A 23,581-nucleotide genomic window follows, 5' to 3' on the forward strand; every position below is an offset into this window, starting at 1 on the left:
AACCCATGGCAGTGCCTGGAAAGACTCCTACTAACTTGGACCGCCAAACCCCTTTACCCACAGCTCCTACTGATCTTATGGTCAACTCCTCCAGGAAGCCTTTCCTAACTCAGAAGGGCTAATTAAGTGCCCTTCCTACCATTATCAAAAAACTCCCAAGATTTTCTCATATCCCCTTTTAAGTACTCCTTTTAACTTCAGTTTCTTCCCTATTCTATGACAGGAACTGGTCTTAAGCCATCCTCAGTACTTGGGTACAGGAACAGACATTTGATAAATTCCTAGGAGTAAGTGAACGTGTGCTTACCATATTCTTACTCTTCATGATCACAAAGGAAATACTGTTAAAATTCAACTGCAAAATTGACTTTATTCAATGGTTAGTGAATCCAGCAACATCCTAACAAAAAGGAGTTCTGAAGAGCTGTACAAAACGAAAGGCTTTTATAGACTTTAAGGGAGTGGGAAAAGTAAATCTCCAGCAGTGGATTGTTTCATGCAAGGTCACCTTCCTGTAGAAGGGGCCTATCAGGCAGATTATCCTGTAAGTGCTGAATCCGGTAATTACAGACTGGTTAAAAATTACAGCCCTGGGACAGGCTGAAACTGCAATTTGGGTAGGCATTAAATCTGGCTTTGCTGATGGGCTTAGCACAAGTGACTCCATTTTAGAATTGATTTATTTGTGAGAGCATGAGGTGGGGGGGGGGGGAGCGCGGGTTAAAGGGAGCCTTACATGGAATCAATCCTGTGACTCCGGGATCATGACCTGAGCTGAAGACAAGACACTTAACCAAATGAGCCACCCAGGAGCCCTTGGCCTGTTTAACAGTACTGCTCACTGCCTATTCATGGGCTAAATACAGAATCCCAATTTCTTGAAGACTTTTCTAAAGAATTTTAGCATAAGCTGTTTCCTCTTTGCACCTTAAACTTTTTATGTTAAACTTAATTTCACTGGGATGGGAGACCAGAATTCATGGATTCGTGGCTATGTTCAACTCTCAAAATGGCCACAAATGACATGTCAAAAGGCATGTTTAAAGATTTATTTGGAGTCAGAGCTGGGGGGGCAGGGGGACTCTCAAGGAGACCATGCTCAGCACAGAGCTGGACGTGGGGCTCAAACACAAGGACCCTGAGATCATGACCTGAGCCGAAATCAAGTCGGATGCTCAACTGACTGAACTACCAAGGCACCCCCAAAAAGCTGCAGGTTTAATGGCAAAAGGAAAAAAATTGGGAATATGATTGGGGAAGAGTCATTTCTTAGTGCTGCCAAGGATTAATTCAGCCAGTATTGAACATTATTGTGCTATATTTCAATCAAAGGTAAATTACAACACTCTAAAACTTTTTTAAAACTTTCCCCATTAGTTTGTACCTAATAAAGGCTAAAATTAAAAGGCATAAGAGGCCCAAACAAATAAGGTCTCAATTTCTTGAAGTGATCCCTGCACAGCACCTTCAACATCTACATCAGTGCACTGAATACATCTTTGGTTGAAACATAAAAGACACCCATGTGCAAAGTATTTTCAAGAGTTTTGCTGGCTTTTTTTTAACTGGTAAGGATGCACATAGCAAAAGACTTCTCTAAATCTCAGGTCCTTTTCCTTCAGAACAATAGCACATTTTCAATGCCAAAACTGAATTCTCATAATGGATCCTGCAACTAGTTCTGCCCAGAAGATGGAGATGACAGTCCCTGGAGTTGGCCAGAACACATGAGAAAGCACAGCCAGGAAGAGTGAGTGGACGGTGAGGGCAATGAAAGGAGTACCCTGTGCAACACCCAACCTTTGTACATTCGATCTGTCTTGCTAAATAGGAACAGACTTCCTGCTGTGCTGGGATTAATAATGCTTTGTCCCACCCTCCCACTAGATTCTAAATAAATATGTTAACTAGGTGAGCACTTATTTAAAAACAAAGCCTCCGAAAAGGGTAAAGTTTATTAACATCTTAAAAAAACGGACCAGCAAAGAGCTACTGAATATGGGATAGTTACTTATTCACAAGTTTTACTGCAGGAGGTACATTTTCATCACTATTTCAAATCAAAGGAGTACAGTTTTCTTCTAGAAAGCAGTATTTCACTCTTCAGGTAGATTACTGAAAACATGAAGTGATGACTGCCCCAGTTAGAAACAGATAAATGAATACCCTAAAAATATATATAAAAGGGTAACTGCTACTTAAACATGAATTGAATTTTCACAAAATTATTCTTGTTCCTAATTCACACAATTGTTTAGAAAAGGTAGCCTTAAAAAAAAAAAATACATGAATATGTCTTAAGTACATGCTCTCAAGCAAGTTTTAAAAGAAAAGTGGAAATTAGGGTTTCCAGAGCTTTAGGAGTCCATCCTCACTGTAGGTAGCAATCAGGTTCTGATGAGGGTGATGTGCAATACCAATCACATCCTTCTCGTGAACCTGGGAAAAGTAAAGTACTGGGTTAGAGGATATAGGTCTATAAAAATCACCCCGAAGAGGCTTCCAGAGCTGAGTGGGAGAAGAGTGAAGCTTCTACTTCTCACCAAAGAAACTGAACCTAAGGCAGCCTTGAAGAGGACTAAACAAAACAAAAACAAATGAGGCTATCACTCTGCTAGTTCACATTTTTTGTACTGTTTTTCATAATGTGTGAATAATGCTTTGTCCCAAATCACTTTTGCATTACAGCTGATCCTACTCACCATCACTATTTTGTAAATTCTAGGCCAAGACAGTGGCTAAGACCAAATGATTCCATCAACTCAGTGAACTTGTATTTTCCAGACCCCTCAGCTAGGCACCCCTGAGATCTGTATGGACGCCTGACAGGGCAGGTGCATCAAAAGCTCACTCAAGAATCATGTGAGACCAAGAGATGATTTTCTAACATGGGTATGTATATAATTTTTTATATGTTCATACCACTTCTCTTTCTGGACCACAGAAAACTACATTTTCCCTGTCCCCCTGGCATTTAGTCAACCATGTGACTGAATTCCAACCAAAAAAGAATGAGGAACAAAGTAACATAAGCCACTTCCAGATTGAGTCTCAAAAACATCCAGTGTAGCCCTCAGCTAGTTTTTCTCCTCCCGAGATCTTGGAGGCCATATATTCCAAATGACACAACCAGAAGATGGAGGAAGACTATCTAACTCCTATCACACTGTGGCATAACAAGAAATAAGATGTATCTGTCACTCTCTGATCCCAGCAGGGAGGATATGGCTAATCTAGCTAGCTAGACAGGCATGTTCCCTTTCTTATTTATGTCCACCCATTCTATTCACTTGAAGCTGAGGGCTCAATGAAGGATGACCTTTCCTGAGAGAGGAGGTAATTCCATACCATTACTTATGGGCCCTTTATTTTATTTAGTGATACAATTTAGTGATACAATAAATTTTTTATGTACCAAGCTTCACACAGCAGTCTGGAAAAGGTTCATACTTCAGAGTTCAGAAAGACAAGTATTAAATTTCTTGAGATGGCCTCAAGTCAGTAATACTCACTGTCAAAGTTCTCTCCAGTTTGCCAGTGACTGTGCTAAAACAGTAGAGCACAAAGTCCTCCCCGACACAGTAGATCCACTCACCGCGGGGAGACAGGGCGCAGCAAACAAAATCACCACCTTCCCTCTTACCAGAGCTGAAGCTCCTGACAATCTAAATCATACCATACCCGAAGGCAAAAACAAAATATCTGCATTAGCAGCAGTTCTAAAGCAGCAGTTTTAACTAACATCTTTACATTGTTAAGTTTGCATTTTGGTTTACTGACATTTATAATTAGATCACCAATTACACTCACCGTGTGCTAACTCCTCTTGCCTGGGAAATATTCCACGGGGTAAGCTATCTAAACTTAATCATATATCCCAAGTTACCAACCCTGCTCTTTAGTCTACTGTCATTTTCCCCTGAAGCAAATTCATTACCACCCAAACAATTTCTAAATCAATATACTACCAGTTCTCAATGCTCTGTGGACTTATACTCCACTGTTTCCTCTAACAGAATGGGATGCTTTCCTCATGCAAGATGGAACTCTGTCTCCAAGACCTTGCCTGCTCTATTTTACACACCACATCATCGTAAATCAAGCTGAGTGAAAGCAATCTCACGAGGTTAAAAGGTTACATACCATATGATTCTATTTTTACAACATTCTCAAAATGACAATAACAGAAAGCAGATCAGTGGTTGTTAGGGGCTAGGGATGGGTGGGGGGAAGGTTTGACTATAAAGGTGTAACATGAGCAAGTTCCTCTGGGGATAATGAAAACAGTTCTGTATCCTGACTGCAGTGGTAGTTACAAAAATTCATGGAACTTGTCGCCTCAAAATGAACGCATGTAAAGACTAGTGAAACCCAAATAAGGTTTGTATTTGAATTAACAGTATTGTATCAATGTCAATTTACTGGTTTTTGATAATTGTACTATGGTTACATATGATGTACCAGCAGAAAATTAGGAAGTGGGCAACTACAGCTGTTATTCAGGGACCCAGGAAATAGTGCAGACCAGCCATCTCAACCATGTGCTCTTTTTTTGTAAGTTAGTTTAGTTAGTTCAGTCAGTCTATCTCTGTCTCTATTTAATCTCTACACCCAACCTGGAGCTTGAACTCACAGCCCCAAGATCAAGAGCTGCAAGCTCTTCCAGCTGAGCCAGCCAGATGCCCCTCAACCATGGGTTCTAAACTACAAATCTATCAGTGATAAGAGCTAATGGGATGGAGAGATGGTTCCAAACACCAGCCCCTGGCTCTTCTCCATGCTCAGCAGAATCCCCAAGGGCCCAAGCCAACATTTCAGTAGCACCACAACACATTCCCAGGGCTTGAGACCTTAATCTTGACACTCCTAATGTCCCTGGTGCTACAAAAGTGCCCTGATTACAAATACGTATCATGAAGACACTGTTGCCCTTCTCCTATGACTCGAGTTCTACCTCAGATCGTGTGGTAACTAGGAGATGCACTGAGTAATCCACATACTGTAGCTCCCTTACTCAGACAGGGAGTGTTATTAACAACACAGGTTTGAACTGCCCATGTCCACTTATATACAGATTTTTTTAATTTAATGTTTATTTTTTTTTAGTAATCTCTACACCCAGTGTGGGGCTCAAACTCTGAAATCAAGAGTCGCATGCTCTTCTAACTGATCCAACACTCCATGGATTTTTAAAAAAATACAGTATGGTACTGTAAATGTATTTTCTCTTCCTTATGATTTTCTTAATAACATCTTTTTTCTAAGCTTACTTTATGGTAAGAATACAGTATATAGGGGTGCCTGGGTGGCTCAGCCGTTAAGCGTCTGCCTTTGGCTCAGGTCATGATCCCAGGGTCCTGGGATCAAGCCCCGCATCGGGCTCTCTGCTCGGCGGGAAGGCTGCTTCTCCCTCTCCCACCCCCCCGCTTGTGTTCCCTCTCTCACTGTGTCTCTATCAAATAAAATCTAAAAAAAAAAAAAAATACAGCATACACAATACATACAATATACAAAATACATGTTAATTGTTTATGTTATCGGTAAGGCCTCCAGTCAACAGTAGGCCATTAGTAGTTAAGTTTTGGGGGGAGTCAAAAGTAATACGCAGATCACTGTCCAGGGGGTTGGTGCCCCTAACCCCTGTATTGTTTTGGGGTCAACTATGTACGGTTTTTGGAGTGATGAACCCATATTTGATTATTGGAAGGGCCAGAACCGAGGCATGATTTAGGAATGGACCACAGGATCTGTGCAAAGGCACTTTCTGAGCACTCACCTGCCCCTGCATGTTCATGATGACCACTGTATTTGATCTGTTACACACCACAAAGTGCTCTGGATTTTTAGGAAGCAGGATCACACTGTTGACAGTGATATCTGTCCCCGCAGTGCTGCCCAGGGATTTAAAGGTATTTGAACATTCTGTGGTCTTCATATTCCAGATCTATAACACAAAAATTTAAGGCATTAACATTTTTGGGGTGTAAGAATTTATAAAGTTTGGGGATTAAAAAAATGAAAATTTGGTAACTAAAAACAAAACTGACAGGAAAAAAGGCTTCTTGATTTTTAGTCCTGTCAAATACCTAGCTTTGCCATGTACATAGTAAGCACTTACCATGTCTGCTGATTAACTGGTATCAACAAAAGTCACAAGGCTATGATCTTTTCTTACAAAATTTTCCTAATGAGCTATGTATGTTCAAAATTTGCCACGCATCAACACTGCTACTGTCAACCAGAAAGCTACCCTTATCTGGATATCAAAATAAAACATGGGCTTTTTAGAATTATATGCTTAGGACTCTATCCTGAGATTCTGATTTGATAGCTCTGGGGTGGGGCATAGACATGTCCATTTTTAAAAAAGCTCCACAAATGATTCCAGTACAGCTTGAACCACTGAAAAGAAGCGACAGTATTGACACACATGAGGATCCATGAAGTAGAAGTCTCTCTTGGACACGTGTATTACCTCTCCCAGCCCAACATCTCTTCTGGTAATAGTCCCCATCCTAATGCTTTTCACCTTGCCCTTCTGGGCTATTATGACCTGCTGGGGTTAAATCAGACATCACAGTTATTGAAATCTGAGATGTGCTTGGAGAAAAATGGACCAAATCTTGAATGGCATTGTCTGGACACCATTCACTTGATGAGGTATACAGACACAAAAGCCTCAAAGGCACGGACTGTGTTGTCTCCTTTGTGCTTTCAACAGAGCTTAGCACAAAACAGATGTTGAATACCTATAAACAGGAGGAAATAACTGCCCCACTAATTCCCCAGTGTTTATTTTCCTAATTTATACTGGTATCATCTGCCCCAATCTGTTCTCTAAAGCCCAATTGCCTTCAGGAGAGAAATGAACTTTTCAGTAAAGAGTTCTAAGGCTCCCAGTGTTTTCTGTCCAAAAAGTCAGTGAGATGCTTTACCTGACTCACTGAAGAACTAAAGGAAAAGACCACAAAACAAAGAGGGATAGACAGGCAACCTCCCACTGGCATTTTACAAGTTTGTAAGGCCCATACACAAAGCACAAAGAGGGCAAATCCCATGACTAAAGTACTAAGAGCTCTGTGTATCTCCCCAACCATCCTGAGGAAGACTTTCCTACCCTCAGGTTCCTGGTTCAATTCCCAAGCCAGAACAAGCAATTTCAGATGGGGGGTCTTTTAGGCATTTGTGTTAAAATGCTTAGGTCTGCCACAAACTACACACATACATAAGGCAATTTAAAAGCAGGTCCAGGGCGCCTGGGTGGCTCAGTCGGTTAGGCAGCTGCTTTCGGCTCTACTCGTGATCCCCGGGTCCTGGGATCAAGTCCTACATCGGGCTTCCTGCTCTGTGGGGAGCCATCTTCCCCCTCTGACTCCCTTTCTCTGTCTCTCATGAATAAATAAATAAAATCTTTTAAAAAAAATTAAATAAAAGCAGGTCCAGAATGTAAATGGGATTGTCTCAAAGATCTCCAGCAATTTTCTATTTGGATTGCTCATCTCTTTTAGGAAATGAGGCCTGCTATTAAAATAATCAGACCTCTTAAGGTGCTGAAGATCCACTATTTGCAGCTCAGAGCTGAGGACAGTAAATGAGTATTTGAGAAAGGGCTTAGTTATACTCTACACCTCTCCTGCCCCTCTACAAATGCTGTTGGGAAGGCCCCCTAAATGTTGGGGGGTCAGGGGTCGGGTGAGACTGTGCAATAAAAAAAAGATCTATTTATCTGGCCACTAAGCCCTTTGTAAACTTGACTATTCTGGGTGAACCATACCTTTATCAAGATAGACTTTAACGACTATAAATGGAGTGTGACTTAATATAGGCCTCCACACCCTTCCTCTTTTCCTACACATGATAAAGTCTATTTTGATTATGTAAGTTTGAAACTGGAGGTCCTTCAGTAGGGATCCACCAAAGAATATTACTACTGTCTCAGACTCTCCTCATTTACAGCTAAAACAGTAAAGTTTACTCCACCACAATCATCACTATTATCACCACTGAAAACTCTTCAAAGGACAAAAATAGAAACCCCAAAATAGACCAGTAGCAAATACTTAACCTTTACAGTGCCATCAGAGGATGCACTAATAATATAATGTCCATCTTGTGTAAAAGTTGCTTCATTAACAAAGGAGGAATGGCCACGAAATTCCTTCAATGTTTTCCCAGATTTTAAACCATGAATTCTATCACAAAAAGAAATTTACAATTAATATTCTATAGAATGCAGGGTGCCCGGGTGGCTCAGTCAGTTAAGTGTCTGCCTTGAGGTCATGAAACCAGGGTCCTGGGATGGAGTCCCACATCAGGATCCCTGCTCAGTGGGAGTCTGCTTCTCCCTTTCACTCTGCCTTTCCTACCCACTCGTGTGTTCTCTCTCTCGCTCATTCTCTCAGAAATAAAATCTTTAAAAAAAAAAGTTTATGAAATAAAAATTTTTTTTTAAAGATTTTATTTATTTATTCATGAGAGACAGAGAGAGAGAGAGAGAGAGAGAAGCAGAGGGAGAAGTAGGCTCCCAAGGAGCAGGGAGCCCGAAGCGGAACTCGATCCCAGGACCCTGGGATCATGACCCGAGCAGAAGGCAGATGCTTAACCATCTGAGCCACCCAGGCGCCCTAGACTGCAATTGGGACCAAATATTCTTTCAATGAGGGGCGCCTGGGTGGCTCAGTCGTTAAGCATACGCCTTCGGCTCAGGTCATGATCCCAGGGTCCTGGGATTGAGCCCCACATCAGGCTCCCTGCTTAGCAGAGAGCCTGCTTCTCCCTCTCCCCCTGCTTGTGTTCCCTCTCTCGCTGTTATCTCTGTCAAATAAATAAATAAAATCTTTAAAAAAAAAAATCTTTCAATGAATTACAGAAGCTCAAGTTATAATATCAGATGAAGAAAGAAGACTATGCAATTATGTATGTAGTAAAATTTTCATTATGCCAAACAAAACAAAAACAAAAGCTTGGCACAAAGACTGGAAGAAGGGGCACCTGGGTGGCTCAGTAGTTAAGCGTCTCCCTTTGGCTCAGGTCGTGATCCCAGGGCCCTGGGATCGAGCCCCACGTCGGGCTCCCTGCTCCGCGGGAAGCCTGCTTCTCCCTCCCCCACACCCCCTGCTTGTGTTCCCTCTCTCGCTGTGTCTCTCTCAAATAAATAAATAAAATCTTAAAAAAAAAAAAAAAAGACTGGAAGAAAATATGCCAATAATACCATAGGCTTCTGTTCAGGGACAGACTTCTAGGTCTTGGCTATATTTGTAATATGTCCTCTATGGTGCTTCTGCTGCAGGTGGGTCAAAAATCACACTTTGAGAAACTTGAAACACTGCTATAATCCCTTTCTAATATCTCTTCTGGGTGGACTCAAATGAACAAAATAATAACAAGGTCTCACATACACTCTTCATATAACACCATCTTGGTGAAAACATAAGGAATCATGAGTACCTCCCTCCAGTGCTTCATTATAGCAAACCCAACTGAGGGAGTTTGGGGACTCTTACTTACCGAATTGTCTGGTCAAAAGAGGCACTAAGGATCTGACTACTATCCTTAGAAAAGCTTAGACAGGTGACACCTTTACTGTGTGCCCTTTCAAATCTCCTTAAACACTGTCCACTCTGAATCTTCCATACCTTTATATATAAAAAAAAAAAAAGTAAAAACTTGTAAATAGAGTCCCACTCTAGCCTGCAAAGCCAAGCAAGATGCAATGCTCAATAGTGTACTAAAAACAGCATTAAAAATGCATGCTAATAGTTGAATATGGCTGCTTCACATAGTGCAATAACTGAATCCTCTGAAACTTAAACCTCTTTCCTTGTAAATTATTAAAACAAAAATTCAGACTCAAAGTTCACTTAGCAGAGACTTTTCTGTATTTTATCTAGCCCAGGGTGTTTTACCAGCAATTAAATACAAACCACAGCTAGTCAACAGCAGACCATCCCATTCCCTAAAAAAAAAACCCAAAGTACAACACATCATATAAGGGGAGCCAGGGTGGTACAGCAGAAAGGGCATGAGGAGCAGATCTGAGTTGAAGTCCCAATCTAAAAGTTACCAACTGTGTGACCTTAAACTGATTATTTACCCTCCCAAGGCAGAGTTATTAGGATTAAACAAGAAAAAGTAAATTAGCATAAAGTTGATGCTCAACAAACAGTTACTGCTATTAAGCTATCACATGTGGAACACTACCTCATTACAGAAGTATCAAAATGTCTACATATAAAGGTCTGTGCCACTAATAAATACCTTGATTTTTCCATCTTGGGCCCCGGTTGCTAACATTTCTGTATCTCTGCTGAAACACATGCAGAGGACAGCATCATCCATCATCATAAAGTTATCCTGGGCCTGGTATTTAAGATCCTAAAGGAAACAAAGATAAGCAGTTACCAAAATAACTCAAAACCCCCAGTTATGCCAGATCTCTACAAACTCACTAAAAGCAGAATAACGGATTGTGCCTACTCTAAATTTCTAAAGCAAATACTAGTGCCATGTACACATGTTCCTAATGAACAACTGCTAGTGCTGGGAATAAGTAATTTTGTACACTTCAAATTAATACTCTAAAAAATTCCAAGGTAACATCCTACATCTTTTCCTTACTGATCTTTTTTCTACGCAAAATTCCCCTACAATTCCACATTGTACATTTTTAATGTATCTGAATTTATTTTAGGGTATGATGTGAAAAACCAATGTCTTTTCCAAATTGTCAGCTAATTTTCCTAAAGCCATATATTGACTAATCGACTTGTGACGTTTCTTTTATCATCCATTACTATTGAGAACAAAGTATCTTCATCTTTTACTAATTACAAAGTAAGACTGCATCATGGTTTAGGAAAAAAAAAAGCAAAGTATAAGGAAATATATGAAGCAGAAAATGAAAACCACTCATGAATTCACTACCCATGGAATGGAAGTTAGTATTCTATGATAAAGATTATATTTTAAATCAGTGGATAGTCAATAAATACCTATTTAGGAAAAAAAGTTGGATCTACACCAACTTCACCCCCCTAAACAAATTCCAATGGATCAAAAATTAAACATAAAATGAAACATGAAAGCACTAGAAGTTGTAGAAGAAAAAGATGGATAAATATAATGATACAAAAAAATTAAGTCTATAAAACAAAATGATGAGCAAAGTCAAAAGATAACAGTCAAAACTGAAAAATATTTGCAATACATTACAAAGATTGATTTCCTCAAACTATTCCTAAAAATCAGTAAGAATCCAAAAGAAAAATAGACAAAGGATACGAAGACTTCACAGAACAGGAAATATCAGTGGCTTTTCACATATAAAAAGATATTCAACTTCATTCATAATTAGAGAAACAATTAGTACTACAATTACGTTAGAATAGAAACAGTAAGTAATTGCTTACATATACCTAGAAATTCCAGGAAGGTTACATAAGAACTGATGACCCTGGCTGGACCAAGGAAGAGAACTGACCAGCTGAGGGACAAGGATAGGAGCAAGACTCTTGCTCTTGCTCCTGAATAACTTTTCTGTTTTATAAAATGTTGTATCAGATAGGGGCACCTGGGGGGCTCAGTCGGTTAAGTGTCTGACTTCGGCTCAGGTCAAGATCTCAAGTGTCCTGGGATGGAGCCCTGTGTCTGGCTCTGCGCTCAGCAGGGAGTATGCTTCTCCCTTTCCCTTCCTCTCTGCTCCTCCCCCTGCTCATGTTCGAGCTAGCCCTCTCTCAAATATTATCTTAAAAAAAATGTTGTATCAGATGTATATATTATTCATTTAAAAAATAAATTTATATTGTAAAAATAACAGGTAATTTAAAAACAAAAAATAGATAATTCTCCCATTAGAAAAGTTAATCTATTTTAAATACTTTACCTTCCTGATTTTTCCAGTCGTAAAGTTCCAGACTTCAATGAATCCATCAACAGACCCAGTGACCAAATACTGACCATCTGGAGAAAATCGAGCACACTCCACATGTGATTTCTGACCAAACTGTTTCAAATGAAACAATGAAACAGATGCATTTTTATCTACTGACCTTAAAACAATTTCCATTTTAACCTTTTGAGAAATTCTGCCCTAGCACAAAGGCATAGCTAGCCTATATTATGGAGTATTGGAGGGGTATTTCTATATCTGGACAGAGACAATGGATATATTTTCTCTGACAGTTTTAAGTCTGGGCTCTCAGTTTAAACTAGGTTTTTTAACGTGAAGTTGGTATTCCCAAAGCAATGTGAAAGGACTTAGAACAAATAATCCTATTAAAATACTCAGTAAGTTTTTACCTGAAGCAGCCACTATCAGTATGACTTTCACACTCAGTATGAGACAATATGTTGTACATCTAGGGGACAACAATTCATTTTTTCAAAATAAATGTCTGTTTTCCTATACTGCTTTGTAAACAAATTTTCCAACCAGTTTCTTTTCATGACCTTCATTTAATCAAGTGGTAACATTTGGCTGACTGACTCTAGAATTAGAGCTGACAGACTATTTGCCTAGATGTATCCTGAGCATTTACCAGCAACGATGTTCCCAATAGAGGAAAACTACAGAACATTAGACAAATGAGAACAGAGAAAAGCTCTATTGTGAATTTCGTTTTAAATGCCAGAAAAGGAAAGTCTTTATAAAAGAAAATCTTAGCCCAGCAGCATAATTATAATGGATTTCTCTCTGTCTCAAAGGCTTCGGCCAGGTAAATAGAACAGTGCTACTCAGAAATATCTTTAGATGCGAATCAGAACACATAATCCAGAAAAGATAAATTCAAAGCTCTAAGCCAAAGGTCCAAGATTTGAGGATTATGAAATATTTCAAAATCTATAAATTCAGTAACAGCACAGACCCAGAGAGAAACTAATAGAAAGGAGATGCTGAAGTAGCAAATAGGCTTGAAATTCTAGGAATTACAGCAATTTCGTGATGGTGCTTTGTCCTAGAAAAGTCTCAGATTAAAATAATAAACAAACAAACAAAACAAGAACCAGCCATGAGATGATAAAATTATTTTCCTCGACCACCACACAAGCCTGCTTTACAATTCATGCCTGGTACTTTGCCAGACATGTAACAGGCAAAAGCAGCAATGATGAACAGGACGAATACACAGAAAGTTCACAGTTAGTTCCAGGCATACCCAAAGAGCTAACCATTCTTCCAAATGAAGGCCTCCTGGGAGGAAGTGCAAGGGCAGAGGATGGGCCAGCTGCCAAATTTATGGATATACACCCGAGGTGTGCCACTGCCAGACCCCAGGAGGAGCCCAGTGGTCACCAGCAGCAACCCTGAATGTTGTCAGCTCCTGGCACATGGCCTGGCTGAGCAAGCAGAGTCCTCAACAAATGATGAGCAAATGGCTGAGTATCTAAGGATCCTACCTTAATATGCCTGCTCAGCTGTGTAGGAAACTTTTCTTCTTCCACATCTTTGACAGCCGCTTTGCCGCGGAACAAATCTATGGTCATGCCGGGAGGAAGCAACCCCTGGTGCTGCTGCCACTTCAGTGCCTGTCAGCAAAGAAACACACACTAACCTGCTTGGCTGTTTCTAAGATCTAGTCCTGACTGCTTAAAGCCCAGCCCGAAAGGACCAGGTTAACATCCACACCCACACACCTTTGGCCCTCCAAAGACAACATAATCTGTGCAACTCTGTGTCTTAGGAACAGGCTGATCCCAGGGTGCAAGGGAACTCTGAGAGCCAACAGGTCCGTATTTCCATATCTATTTTCTTAGAGGTTTGACTTTTATTATAAACAAAATTTGGAAAACAAAAATCTCCCATAGTCCCAACATCCAAATAGAGCCACTGTTGGTTAGCATTTTATGTATACTTTCTAGTGTTTTCCCCCTTACGTGTTTATTAACATATCTGTAATAATGTTCTATATAAAATTTTATATCGTTTTCACCTATCCTCAGATCATGCAATGACGTAACTATCAGTTCGATGGCTGTAAAATATACCCTACGTGGTGAATGTTTTAAGTTTAATTGATATATTAATGGACAGTCACACTGCTACCAATTTTTTACACGGTTAAATTATGCCACAATAAACACTTCTGAACGTAAGGCTTTTTCTATTTAAGGGATAATACTCACTGAGAATAGATTCCTAGAAGAAAAATCATTGAATCCAAAAAAGAATATGAATGGTTAAGGCTCTTGATAGACACTGCCAGACCGTTTTCCCAAAAAGTTGCAACTTCAACAGTGTTTATGACTGCATTATGGGGAGTGGAAAAATCATGGATTTTGGAGACTGATGGTCCTAGGCTAGATCATTTGCCAACTCTTATTTTCATTTATGTTCTTTGCCCATTTATCTATTGTATTTTTACTATTTTTCCTATCAATTTTTGAGTTTTTAATGTGATTAGGGTTGGGACTATGAGCCCCACATTGAGTGTAAAGATTACTTAAAAAAAAAAAAGGTCCAGAAAAGTTAGGTAATGTGCCAAAGACCACATTAGTTGGTAAGTGAGAGATCTTGGATTCTAACTATGGTAAACATTTATTCCAATTTGCCTTTGACAGTGTCCTGCACAATGATCAATAGTACCCTTAAGCCATCCCAAATGGGATAATAAATTCTACGATCATCCTACTTCTAACTAAGTCTAGAGCTTATGCTATTAACCACTAATCTGTATTGCTTCTCCCAGGAAAAATGAGGGTGGCATGGCACAGGTATTGGTACAAGCAGCTCTACAGGTAGTCCCTAATTCTAAGGATGTCTGATTTCTTTAGCCTGTACATATATTTTATATATAGGAAACAGTACCAGGAGTTCAGGGTAATTTCAGTTCCATAGACTTTAATTACCTGCCCCAGCAATGCCATGAGACGAGATGGAGGCACCACACTGACTTCCCCAGCTAAGGCCTGGGCAATTGCTGCTCTTCTCTTCTCTTTGCTACTTCCATCTGGGTATGCCTGAAAAAGGAGAAGGATATGAGTGTGCTTACTTAAAAACAACAATAATCATCAAGCAAAAACATTTTTTTTTTAAGATTTTATTTATCTATTTGACAGAGAGAGAGAGAGCCTGCACAAGCAGGGAGAGCTGCAGGCAAAGAGGGAGAGGGAGAAGCAGGTTCCCTGCTGAGCAAGGAGCCCGATGCAGAACTTGATCCCAGGACTCCGGGATCATGACCTGAGCTGAAGGCAGACACTTAACCGACTGAGCCACTCAGGTACCCCAAGCAGAAACATTTAAAAAATTTATAAAAAAAAACTACCTGGTTAAAGAAGGGATTAATTATATTAATTAGTTAAGACAATTCCCAACTCTCCCCACTTGCATTTCAAAAGTATGAGTTGGGAGAGACTTGAGGTCAGCCAATCCACAGTTATTTCTGAAAGGGTCCTACCAAGTAAACCACATCAAAGCCAGAGTTGTTTTTCCAGTTTTTTGAAAAATCTGCAGAGCTGAGGATTCTTTTAGTAATTCTTTGGTAATTTACTTCAGTCCAACGACTCCCAGCCCAGAAGTTCTTCACCACCTCTAACTTGAATCCTGTTATGGTAATCTAAACTTCTTTCCTTTATCCTCATGGTTTCTGTGAGTTTACCCTAACTTTCCACTCTCTAGGACCTATTAAATTCTTCTTCTTCCTCTTTAGACTAGTAAAAGGCTGGGTGAGAAACAATGAAACAATGAAACATATCATAAGGTTTGGGAAGAAGAAAAGAGTATCAGTCACCACACTCTACCAGTAAGCATAACTGGCTGAGACAAAAGCACAAGCTTTCTAAGAACTAAAAACGAGAGAAAACTGCACTTGTTGGGCCAAGGGACACAAATGCACAGTAAATATGCTAGCAGTCAGGCAGCACTTCAGGGTCAAATAAGTACTTGGGCTAATGTGGAAATTATATGAGAGTAAATTTTTTGCTTCTTTACTAATCAACATACAACCCTCTAAAATGAAATGTGTAGGGGAGGGAAGACCTTCAAATATTCAGAAAACTGAACAAGATTATTCTCTTTAGCATATGTAAACTCCAGTCAACACAAATAAACAGTAAAGTATCATTCTCAAAAATTAAATCAAAATCAGTATCCAATAAAATGGTAAAAAACAGATTCCATTGTTGCATTTTCTTTTTAAAGTTAACAAGAGTTTCTTGTCATACCTCACGAGGATCAAAATAAGACCTGGCCAAGAGGTTCTCCAAATGAATATACCGCTCTGGCTGTGTTTGTTTTAACATAATCATGGGGTCAGTCTGTCTCAGGAGTGATCTGGCCGCTCCCAATTCACGCAGCTCTATCAATTCCAGAACAACCTGGAAAATTGAAAGAAAATGTCTGTTTCAATGCATTCTCTTAGTACTCTTTCAGTACAATTTCTGACTCAGAAATGGCCTCCCAACATGATTTCCAATATTAGGAAATATTCCTTTCTCTTTTCCCTAGCATTTTCAGGTGGATAAATGAAGCAATTATAAACGGTAACTTCAATCTTTCTTTTTTTTTTTTTAAGATCTTATTTATAAGAGAGGGAGGGAGCACGAGGGGGGGAGGGGCAGATGCAGATTCCCCGCTGAGTGGCGGAGCCTGACACAGGACTTAATCTCACAACCCTGAGATCATGACCTGAGCTGAAGTCGGACGCTTAAGCAACTGAGCCACCCCAGTCTTTCAACTTCTTTCATTTTTATCTACCCATCTCCTCTCCTCTCTGGCTTCCTGTTTCAGAAACTGAAAAAACTAAAGATGAGAATATTTCCAAGGGCTCCAGAGAAACCTTTCTCCAATTAACGAAATTTTCTTTAGGGATTACTGAACTCATGTGGATTGTAAATAAACAAACTATCCTATTTTTATTTTAACAACACTACATTCCTATTTCCAGAAAGCCCATTCTGTTATTATACAAGTGTATAATAACTAATTTATATGATCTTTGTCCTGGTTTCCTGGCACGGAGCTTCTAAAAACCTTGGAATTTTCCTAATGATCGGAATATCTTCATTATTAATGAGCCCCCTGCATCACATATGAGTTTGTGCTATGAAGACAGCTCATGGAAAGGGCTGGTTGCCAGAAAGACCAACCACATTATAGGGGTGAGGTTTTGAGCCAGCCCAACCCCCAAGGAGTGCTGGGGAGCTGAAGATTGAATGAAACCGCAATAAAAACCCCAATGGAGCTTCCTAGTTGGTAAACACATTAATAAGCCAGGTGAGACACTCTGATTCCACAGGGAGAGAACATTAGAAGCTCTCCACTCAGGACCCTCCGAGACCTCACCTTTATGTGTCTCTTCATTTGGCTGGTCCTGATCTGTATTCTTGATAATATAACTGTAATCATAAATACAGCACTTTCCTGAGTTCTGTGATTCATTCTAGTGAATTATCAATTCTAGAGGGGTCACGGGGACCCAGATATGCAGCCACTTGGTCAGAAGTGTGGGTGGCCTGAGACCCCAAAAAAGTGCAGCTTGTGTCTGAAGTAAAGGGAATCTTGTGAAGGGCTGAGCCTTTAGCTTGCAGGGTCTGCACTAACTCTGGGTGGTTAGTGCCAGAACTGAATTGTAATACACTACTTGGTATCAGAACAGTTTATTTAATGATCACTTAAAAAATAATTTTAATTTAGGAAAATCTTGGCTTTTCAAACAAACAAACAAACAAACATACAAAGTAGTACTCAAGCCTTAACAGTATAAGTTTTAAGGGCTGTTACAGTCCCAGAGTGCTTCAAGGAATGCTCACTGATGCTTCCCAGTGAGGGGGCCCTCAATAAACCAAATGAAGGGGATCAGCATCACCTCCACTCTTACCTGTTCATAGAGATCAATGAGGGTTTTGTCTGGCAATTTCAGAGACTGTATAGCCTGTAAAACAGTATCCCAATGGCCACTATTAATGTCAGCTACAAAACTCTCAATGCTGTCCACCGTATTCAGAGATACTGTAGTCTCTTCCTGTAAAGTTGCTAGTGCCCGATGTAAACTGTTCTCCTTTAGGTACTGCATGATAAGACGGATCACGCTGAAAAAAGAAAGCAACTCATTTAGTTCAGGAATCCTCACACACCAAAAGAGTCCACAAAATAAAGCCCCCCTAGCTTATTTCTTCTATTCAGCCATCCTCCTTTCCTCTTTGCTTTCCTGTTCTTTATCATGTAAGTAAAACTTTCCAAAAATCACAGAATCTCGAGGTACAAGGGACTCTGAGGATCATCTAGTCCAACCTTCACCTCAAAATTCAAGAACTGGGGTTTAGAAAGGGGAAATAATTTGCCCAGTGTCTCACAGTCAGCTAGAAAAGGAGTTGGTACTACAGTGACTCTCTTACTTCCAAGGCCTGAAATCTTTTTATTATGCCAAGTTTCTTATTAACTTGGCATAATGTATGATTATATTGTTGAATACTTTTTTAAAACACTTATTTATTGGGGCACCTGGGTGGCTCAGTCATTAAGCATCTGCCTTCGGCTCAGGTCATGATCCCAGGGTTCTGGGATCGAGCCCCACATCGGGCTCCCTGCTCGGCAGGGGGCCTGCTTCTCCCTCTCCCTCTCCCACTCCCCCTGCTTGTGTTCCCTCTCTCACTGTGTCTCTGTCAAATAAATAAGTAAAATCTTAAAAAAAAAAAAAGACTTATTTATTAGAGAGAGAGAGAGTGTGTGTGAGCACATGGCGGGGAGGGGCAGAGGGAGAGGGAGAGAATGGACCCAGGGCTTGATCTCACAATCCTGAGCTCATGACTCGAGCTTACCCGACTGAGCCACCAAGGCGCCCCTACTGTTGTACACTTTTGTGAAATATTTAAACCTAGTCCAGCCATTGACACAATATACTCGAAATGCTTATAGGATGATTTGGTCTATTCTTTTAAACAATAAAAAAAAATATGAATTGAGATTTTCTTAATGGGGATTTGTTAAACAATAAGTAGAACTATACTGTATGTAAAAGTGAAACAAAGTAACACCTACCCACTGCCTTTATTACCAAATTTTCAGGACAAGTGAAATAAAAACATTGTGGATTCACTTTCCCAAGGGAAAAGAGCCAGATAATTTCCAAATATTGAGAGAAGAAACAACCATTCAACATGTGACAAAACTTTTAAGTTATTTATAGTTACATATAGTTATAGTTAAAACTTCTTGATCTTGGGCTTAGTAAGGAATGTGGTGAAGAATCTGTTCATACAGACTATAAAACTGCACTGTACAATGTTGTAATACACTGTTTTCCTTCTTTCCTTAGAAGTACATATGTGGCTCACACTGTATTTCTTTTTTTTTTTTTTTCCTGTTTAAAGAGGGGAGGCAGAAGAGGGACAAATAGAGAAAATCTTAAGTAGGCTCCACATCCAGCATGGAGCCCATTGTGGGGTTAATCTCACAACCCTGAGATCGTGATTTGAGCCAAAATCAACTGTCGAACGCTTAATCCACTGAGCCACCCAGGCGCCCCTCATACTGTATTTCTACAGACAGCAGGAGTATAGAGGGTCAGACTGTCCTGGCTGGAAGGAATTACAGATTGGACTTTAGCCGATTCCCTCTATCAGAGAGAAATAATAAACATAAAAAAATGAACAATATTTATTGTTTATTATGTACTTACTATATACCAGGTAGTTTTAAGTATTTTAGGCATATCGATTCATTTATTCCTCAAAACAATCCTATGAGGTATTACTATTATGTCCATTCTACAGATAAGAATTTGACCAAGTAACAGAGATAAATGGAAAAATGAAGGCTCAAACTGACAATGTGGCTCTTGAGCACACATCCCTGACAGGAAAGCAAACACCCTCTTCTTAAAAACTCCTGCAGAAGGAAACTGATTACTGCTTCTTGCATTAAGTAGTCTTTTCTCTCATGGCCCCTTTGAGAGATACTCAGGTTTAGAGCCCTGCTATTCTAGTACCTACTATCTTTCTTAGAATACTTCCATTTGCACTCCCAAAAAAGGCACCCTCCCTCTAAAAATCTCGTATTTGACACACTTCAAATCAAAATTTACTTTCCTCCAACTCAATGGACAGTTGACTCTTGAACATGGATTAGGGGCACTGACCCGCTGCAGTCAAGAATCTGTGTTTAACTTTTGATTCCCCAAAATCTTAAAAGTTAATAGCCTGCTGTTGACAGAAGCCTTACTGATAACATAAAGAGTCGATTAACATATATTCTGTATGTTATAGGTATTATAAACTGTGTCCTAACAATAAAGCAAGCTAGAGAAAAGAAAATCATAAGGAAGGGTACACTTACAGTACTGTACGATAAAAATATGCTCAGATAAGGAGATCTGCGCAGTTCAAACCCATGTTATTTAGGGGTCAACTGTAATACATAAAGACCTAAAAGCTTTGGAGATAAGCTGGGATTTGAATCAGAGTTCTGTCACTTACTGTGACCTTGGGCAAGTCAGTTAACATCTCTGTGCCTGTTTCCTCATCTGTTAAGAAAAATACCTACCCTGTAGGGTTGACTTATACTGCTTATAGCATGACTGGCATAGAAAATACTCACTAAATAGTAGCTATTACTGATATTAAAAACATGCAGGGATGCCTCACTGGTTCAGTCAGTAGAGTGTGAGGCTCTTATCTCAGGGTTGTGGGCTTAAGCCCCACACTGGGTGTAGAGATTACTTAAAAATAAAATCTTAAAAACAAACGAACGAACAAGCATGCAGCAGCCCAAGGATGGGAGAATGGTTGGTGTCTGCTCTTATTTAGACCCCAAAGCACGGAATACTTTCCAACTCCTGCCCTGACTTAGCTGTCTTAGTTGCCAGCACTATCACTCTTCTTTGCTTTTTCTCCACAACACTTACTACCATCCGTTAAGTCTCATATTTTACTTATTGTTTTTGTCTGTTGTGTGGGCCCTCCCCAATCACAATGTACATTCTATAAAGGGAAGGATTTTTGTGTTTTGTTAACTACTGCATCCCCAGCGTCTAGAACAGTACATGGTAGACTTCAATATTTGTTGAATGAATAAACCTCCCTTCTTCCTGTGGCAGGTCTTCAAGACAAGTTCTCTCCCTTACTTGCACTCAAGACACAAATGTTATGTCTGCTGGCTTAATTATTATGTATAGGCAAGGGCAAGGTAGACGGTGGAGTCCTAAAAAAGTTCACTAAAGACCGTCTTCAGTCATTAGTCCGCCTCCCCCCCACGTCGATCATTCTTCTGGCCCAATCTTCAGATTCTGTCTCTCCTTTGTAGCTACAGAGAACTCTCTGACCAATCAAAATTCAGCGCCAGATACCGCTTGATAAAACAGCTAATCATTCATTCCAACGGCAGTAATTGAGGCTCTACGGTCCGGTAAGCACTGGGACTATACAGAAAAGGAGCTCCTAGGCGCCTACACAGGCCAGAGAAACAGCTACAATACTGGGTAAGTAAGTGCTGGGCAAAGAAACGCAAAGGGGCCATATAAGCATAGAGGAAACGCATCACACTGTTACAGGGGGAGCGGGAAGAGAAGGAAGCTTAGAATCCAAGCTCCCTTGTGCAGGTAATTAGACTGGAGTCCAGAATGGATGGGCAATTTGATCAGTCACAGAACGCGCCAGGAGTCGGCGATGGCTAGTACTCAGATCTTCAAAGCCTATCCTTCCTCCTAGCCCCGTGCAGTCTCCCATGGGGCTTTGGGCTTCTCGTCCGCGACTTTCTAGTGGGCCCGCCTCCGACGTAGCCAGATCCAAGAAGCTTCTTTGTAGGCAAGAAAAAGCCCTCCACTCCCTAGGCTCTCAGACGCCTCCCCCTGAGCATCTTCCACTCCACACCCTTCACCTCCCCGCCCCTTCGCGAACTTCCGCCACCGCGGGACTCACTCCGAGGACTCGATTTCGATCGACATAGCGATATCTTCACGGGGGAACAAACCAGTCCACTCTTAGGCCCAGTCGCGCAACACACGAAACGCACCTCCGGCGGCCGCCTTACACCACTTCCGCTCGACGTCCGACGCCCACTCCGGAGACGGCGTGTACGACAGAGGGGCGTGGAGTGCGTGAGGGGCGGAGCTTCGAGCGACTTGTTAGAGGTCTGCGTCTGCGTTCCTGCTCCGCCTACTCCGGAAAAGAATTCTCCCATCTCCTCCCTAAGGGAAAACTGCTTAGAAGCGCTGGTTTGGAAATTTTGCTTTCATCTGATGCAATTAGTTGACTAGGTGTAAAGATAGGATTGAATTCGCAATACCTGACTGGGAGATTAATACATTCGAAACCAGTGGAATACTAGCCAACATTTGCAGGAAAAGTTAAATGGGAAGAAATAAACAGAAAGATGGATTTAAAAGAATAATAGGACTTCGAAGCCAAAACAGTTTAATCAGTCTAATTATGAAAAAGTTGGGGACATAGTTGGGATTTGCATACCCACTTCTTGGAAAGAGCTAAAGTATTTATAGCATTTCCAACTAAGTATTTAGTTTAAAAGAGTTTCACTGCAGTGGTAGATTACTAGAAAAACAATGAAACCAAAGCAAATGTTCAAAGGGAGACTTGAGACTCCTTTTTCTAGATTTCAAACCGTACATTATTAAATTAATAGAGACAAATGAAATGTAGAGATGTCAATGAATTTCATAAAGGCTAGTTTTTAAAATATTGTATTGCCATTCTCTATAATTTAAAAAAAATTTGCAGCAAAATGGCAAATCTATATTGTGAAAATTACATATTGAAATGATTTATTTGGAGATTTCCTGTTGGCTTTCAGTCTTATCTGATACTGTCCCCAAAGTTCTGCACATAGTTTCTCTCTAGCCTCTTAAATACTGCTGCTTTTTTTTCAAATCTTTCTCTATTTCCCATCAACTCTTCAAGGACATGGTCTCCAATATCACAAAGGTCTTATAATCTAAATATTTGCTCCAATATGCGGTGAGATAGGTGTGTGATTTCTGAGATTCTTCCACTATCCCATCCCATGACACAACATAGATTATTACATCTTCCTTGAAAAGAGCCAGCTCATTCTCAACAATAGCATATTCATTGTCGCCACCTAGTACTTGTCATGTTATTTTTGCTTCAATCAAGGCTACTTCCCTATTTTACTTATACAAATAAGTCTTCTCTATAATTATTTAACCACACGTTTTATTCTAGTGTCCGCTACACCTCTGCCTTCATTTTAAATGGAATAGCTTCTCTTCTTGTAACTCCTATTAAATCTTTAGGCCCAAGGATTTAAATATTGAAATAAATATTGCTATATTTTATAACAGTTTTTTCATATGTATTAGACATTATATTTATTTTTTCATCTGTATGAGTAGATTATATTATCTAAGAATTTCAAGATACCAAAGGAAATATTACCAAATATTTGGAGGACCTTGAGTCTAATAGTACTTGAGAACCTACAGGGTAGATCTCCATCACAGATAATTCCAACATAATGACTCCAATCTCTTACTCTATTTTTTTATCCTTGGAAAAATATTTTAGAAAATAATACTTATTTTGAAAAAGAAACATTTATGTAAAGTGAGGCAATTCCTTTGGTTTCACTTTGGTTTCCTTTTATTCAGACAATTACAGGTACAATTAAATTGGT

At 40.0% G+C, this 23,581-nt stretch overlaps 1 protein-coding gene across 1 annotated transcript; it reads right to left on the reverse strand.

Moving 5' to 3' along the window:
• Positions 1 to 1,937: 1,937 nt before the first annotated feature.
• On the reverse strand, positions 1,938 to 21,978 carry SMU1 (SMU1 DNA replication regulator and spliceosomal factor). The gene is made up of 12 exons (XM_028115127.2): positions 21,850 to 21,978; positions 17,814 to 18,024; positions 16,159 to 16,311; positions 14,845 to 14,955; positions 13,396 to 13,524; positions 11,882 to 12,001; positions 10,258 to 10,374; positions 9,508 to 9,635; positions 8,066 to 8,192; positions 5,777 to 5,944; positions 3,513 to 3,665; positions 1,938 to 2,439 (listed from the first exon to the last, which is right to left on the reverse strand). The coding sequence occupies exons 1-12, from the start codon at positions 21,873 to 21,875 to the stop codon at positions 2,341 to 2,343; spliced, it is 1,542 nt and encodes a 513-aa protein (XP_027970928.1). The 5' UTR covers positions 21,876 to 21,978; the 3' UTR covers positions 1,938 to 2,340.
• Positions 21,979 to 23,581: the final 1,603 nt, after the last annotated feature.

Source organism: Eumetopias jubatus, unplaced genomic scaffold (assembly GCF_037043125.1).
Source record: "Eumetopias jubatus isolate StellerSeaLion01/CBP00866 unplaced genomic scaffold, mEumJub1_p1.0 scaffold_15, whole genome shotgun sequence".
Classification (NCBI taxonomy): Eukaryota; Metazoa; Chordata; class Mammalia; order Carnivora; family Otariidae; genus Eumetopias; species Eumetopias jubatus.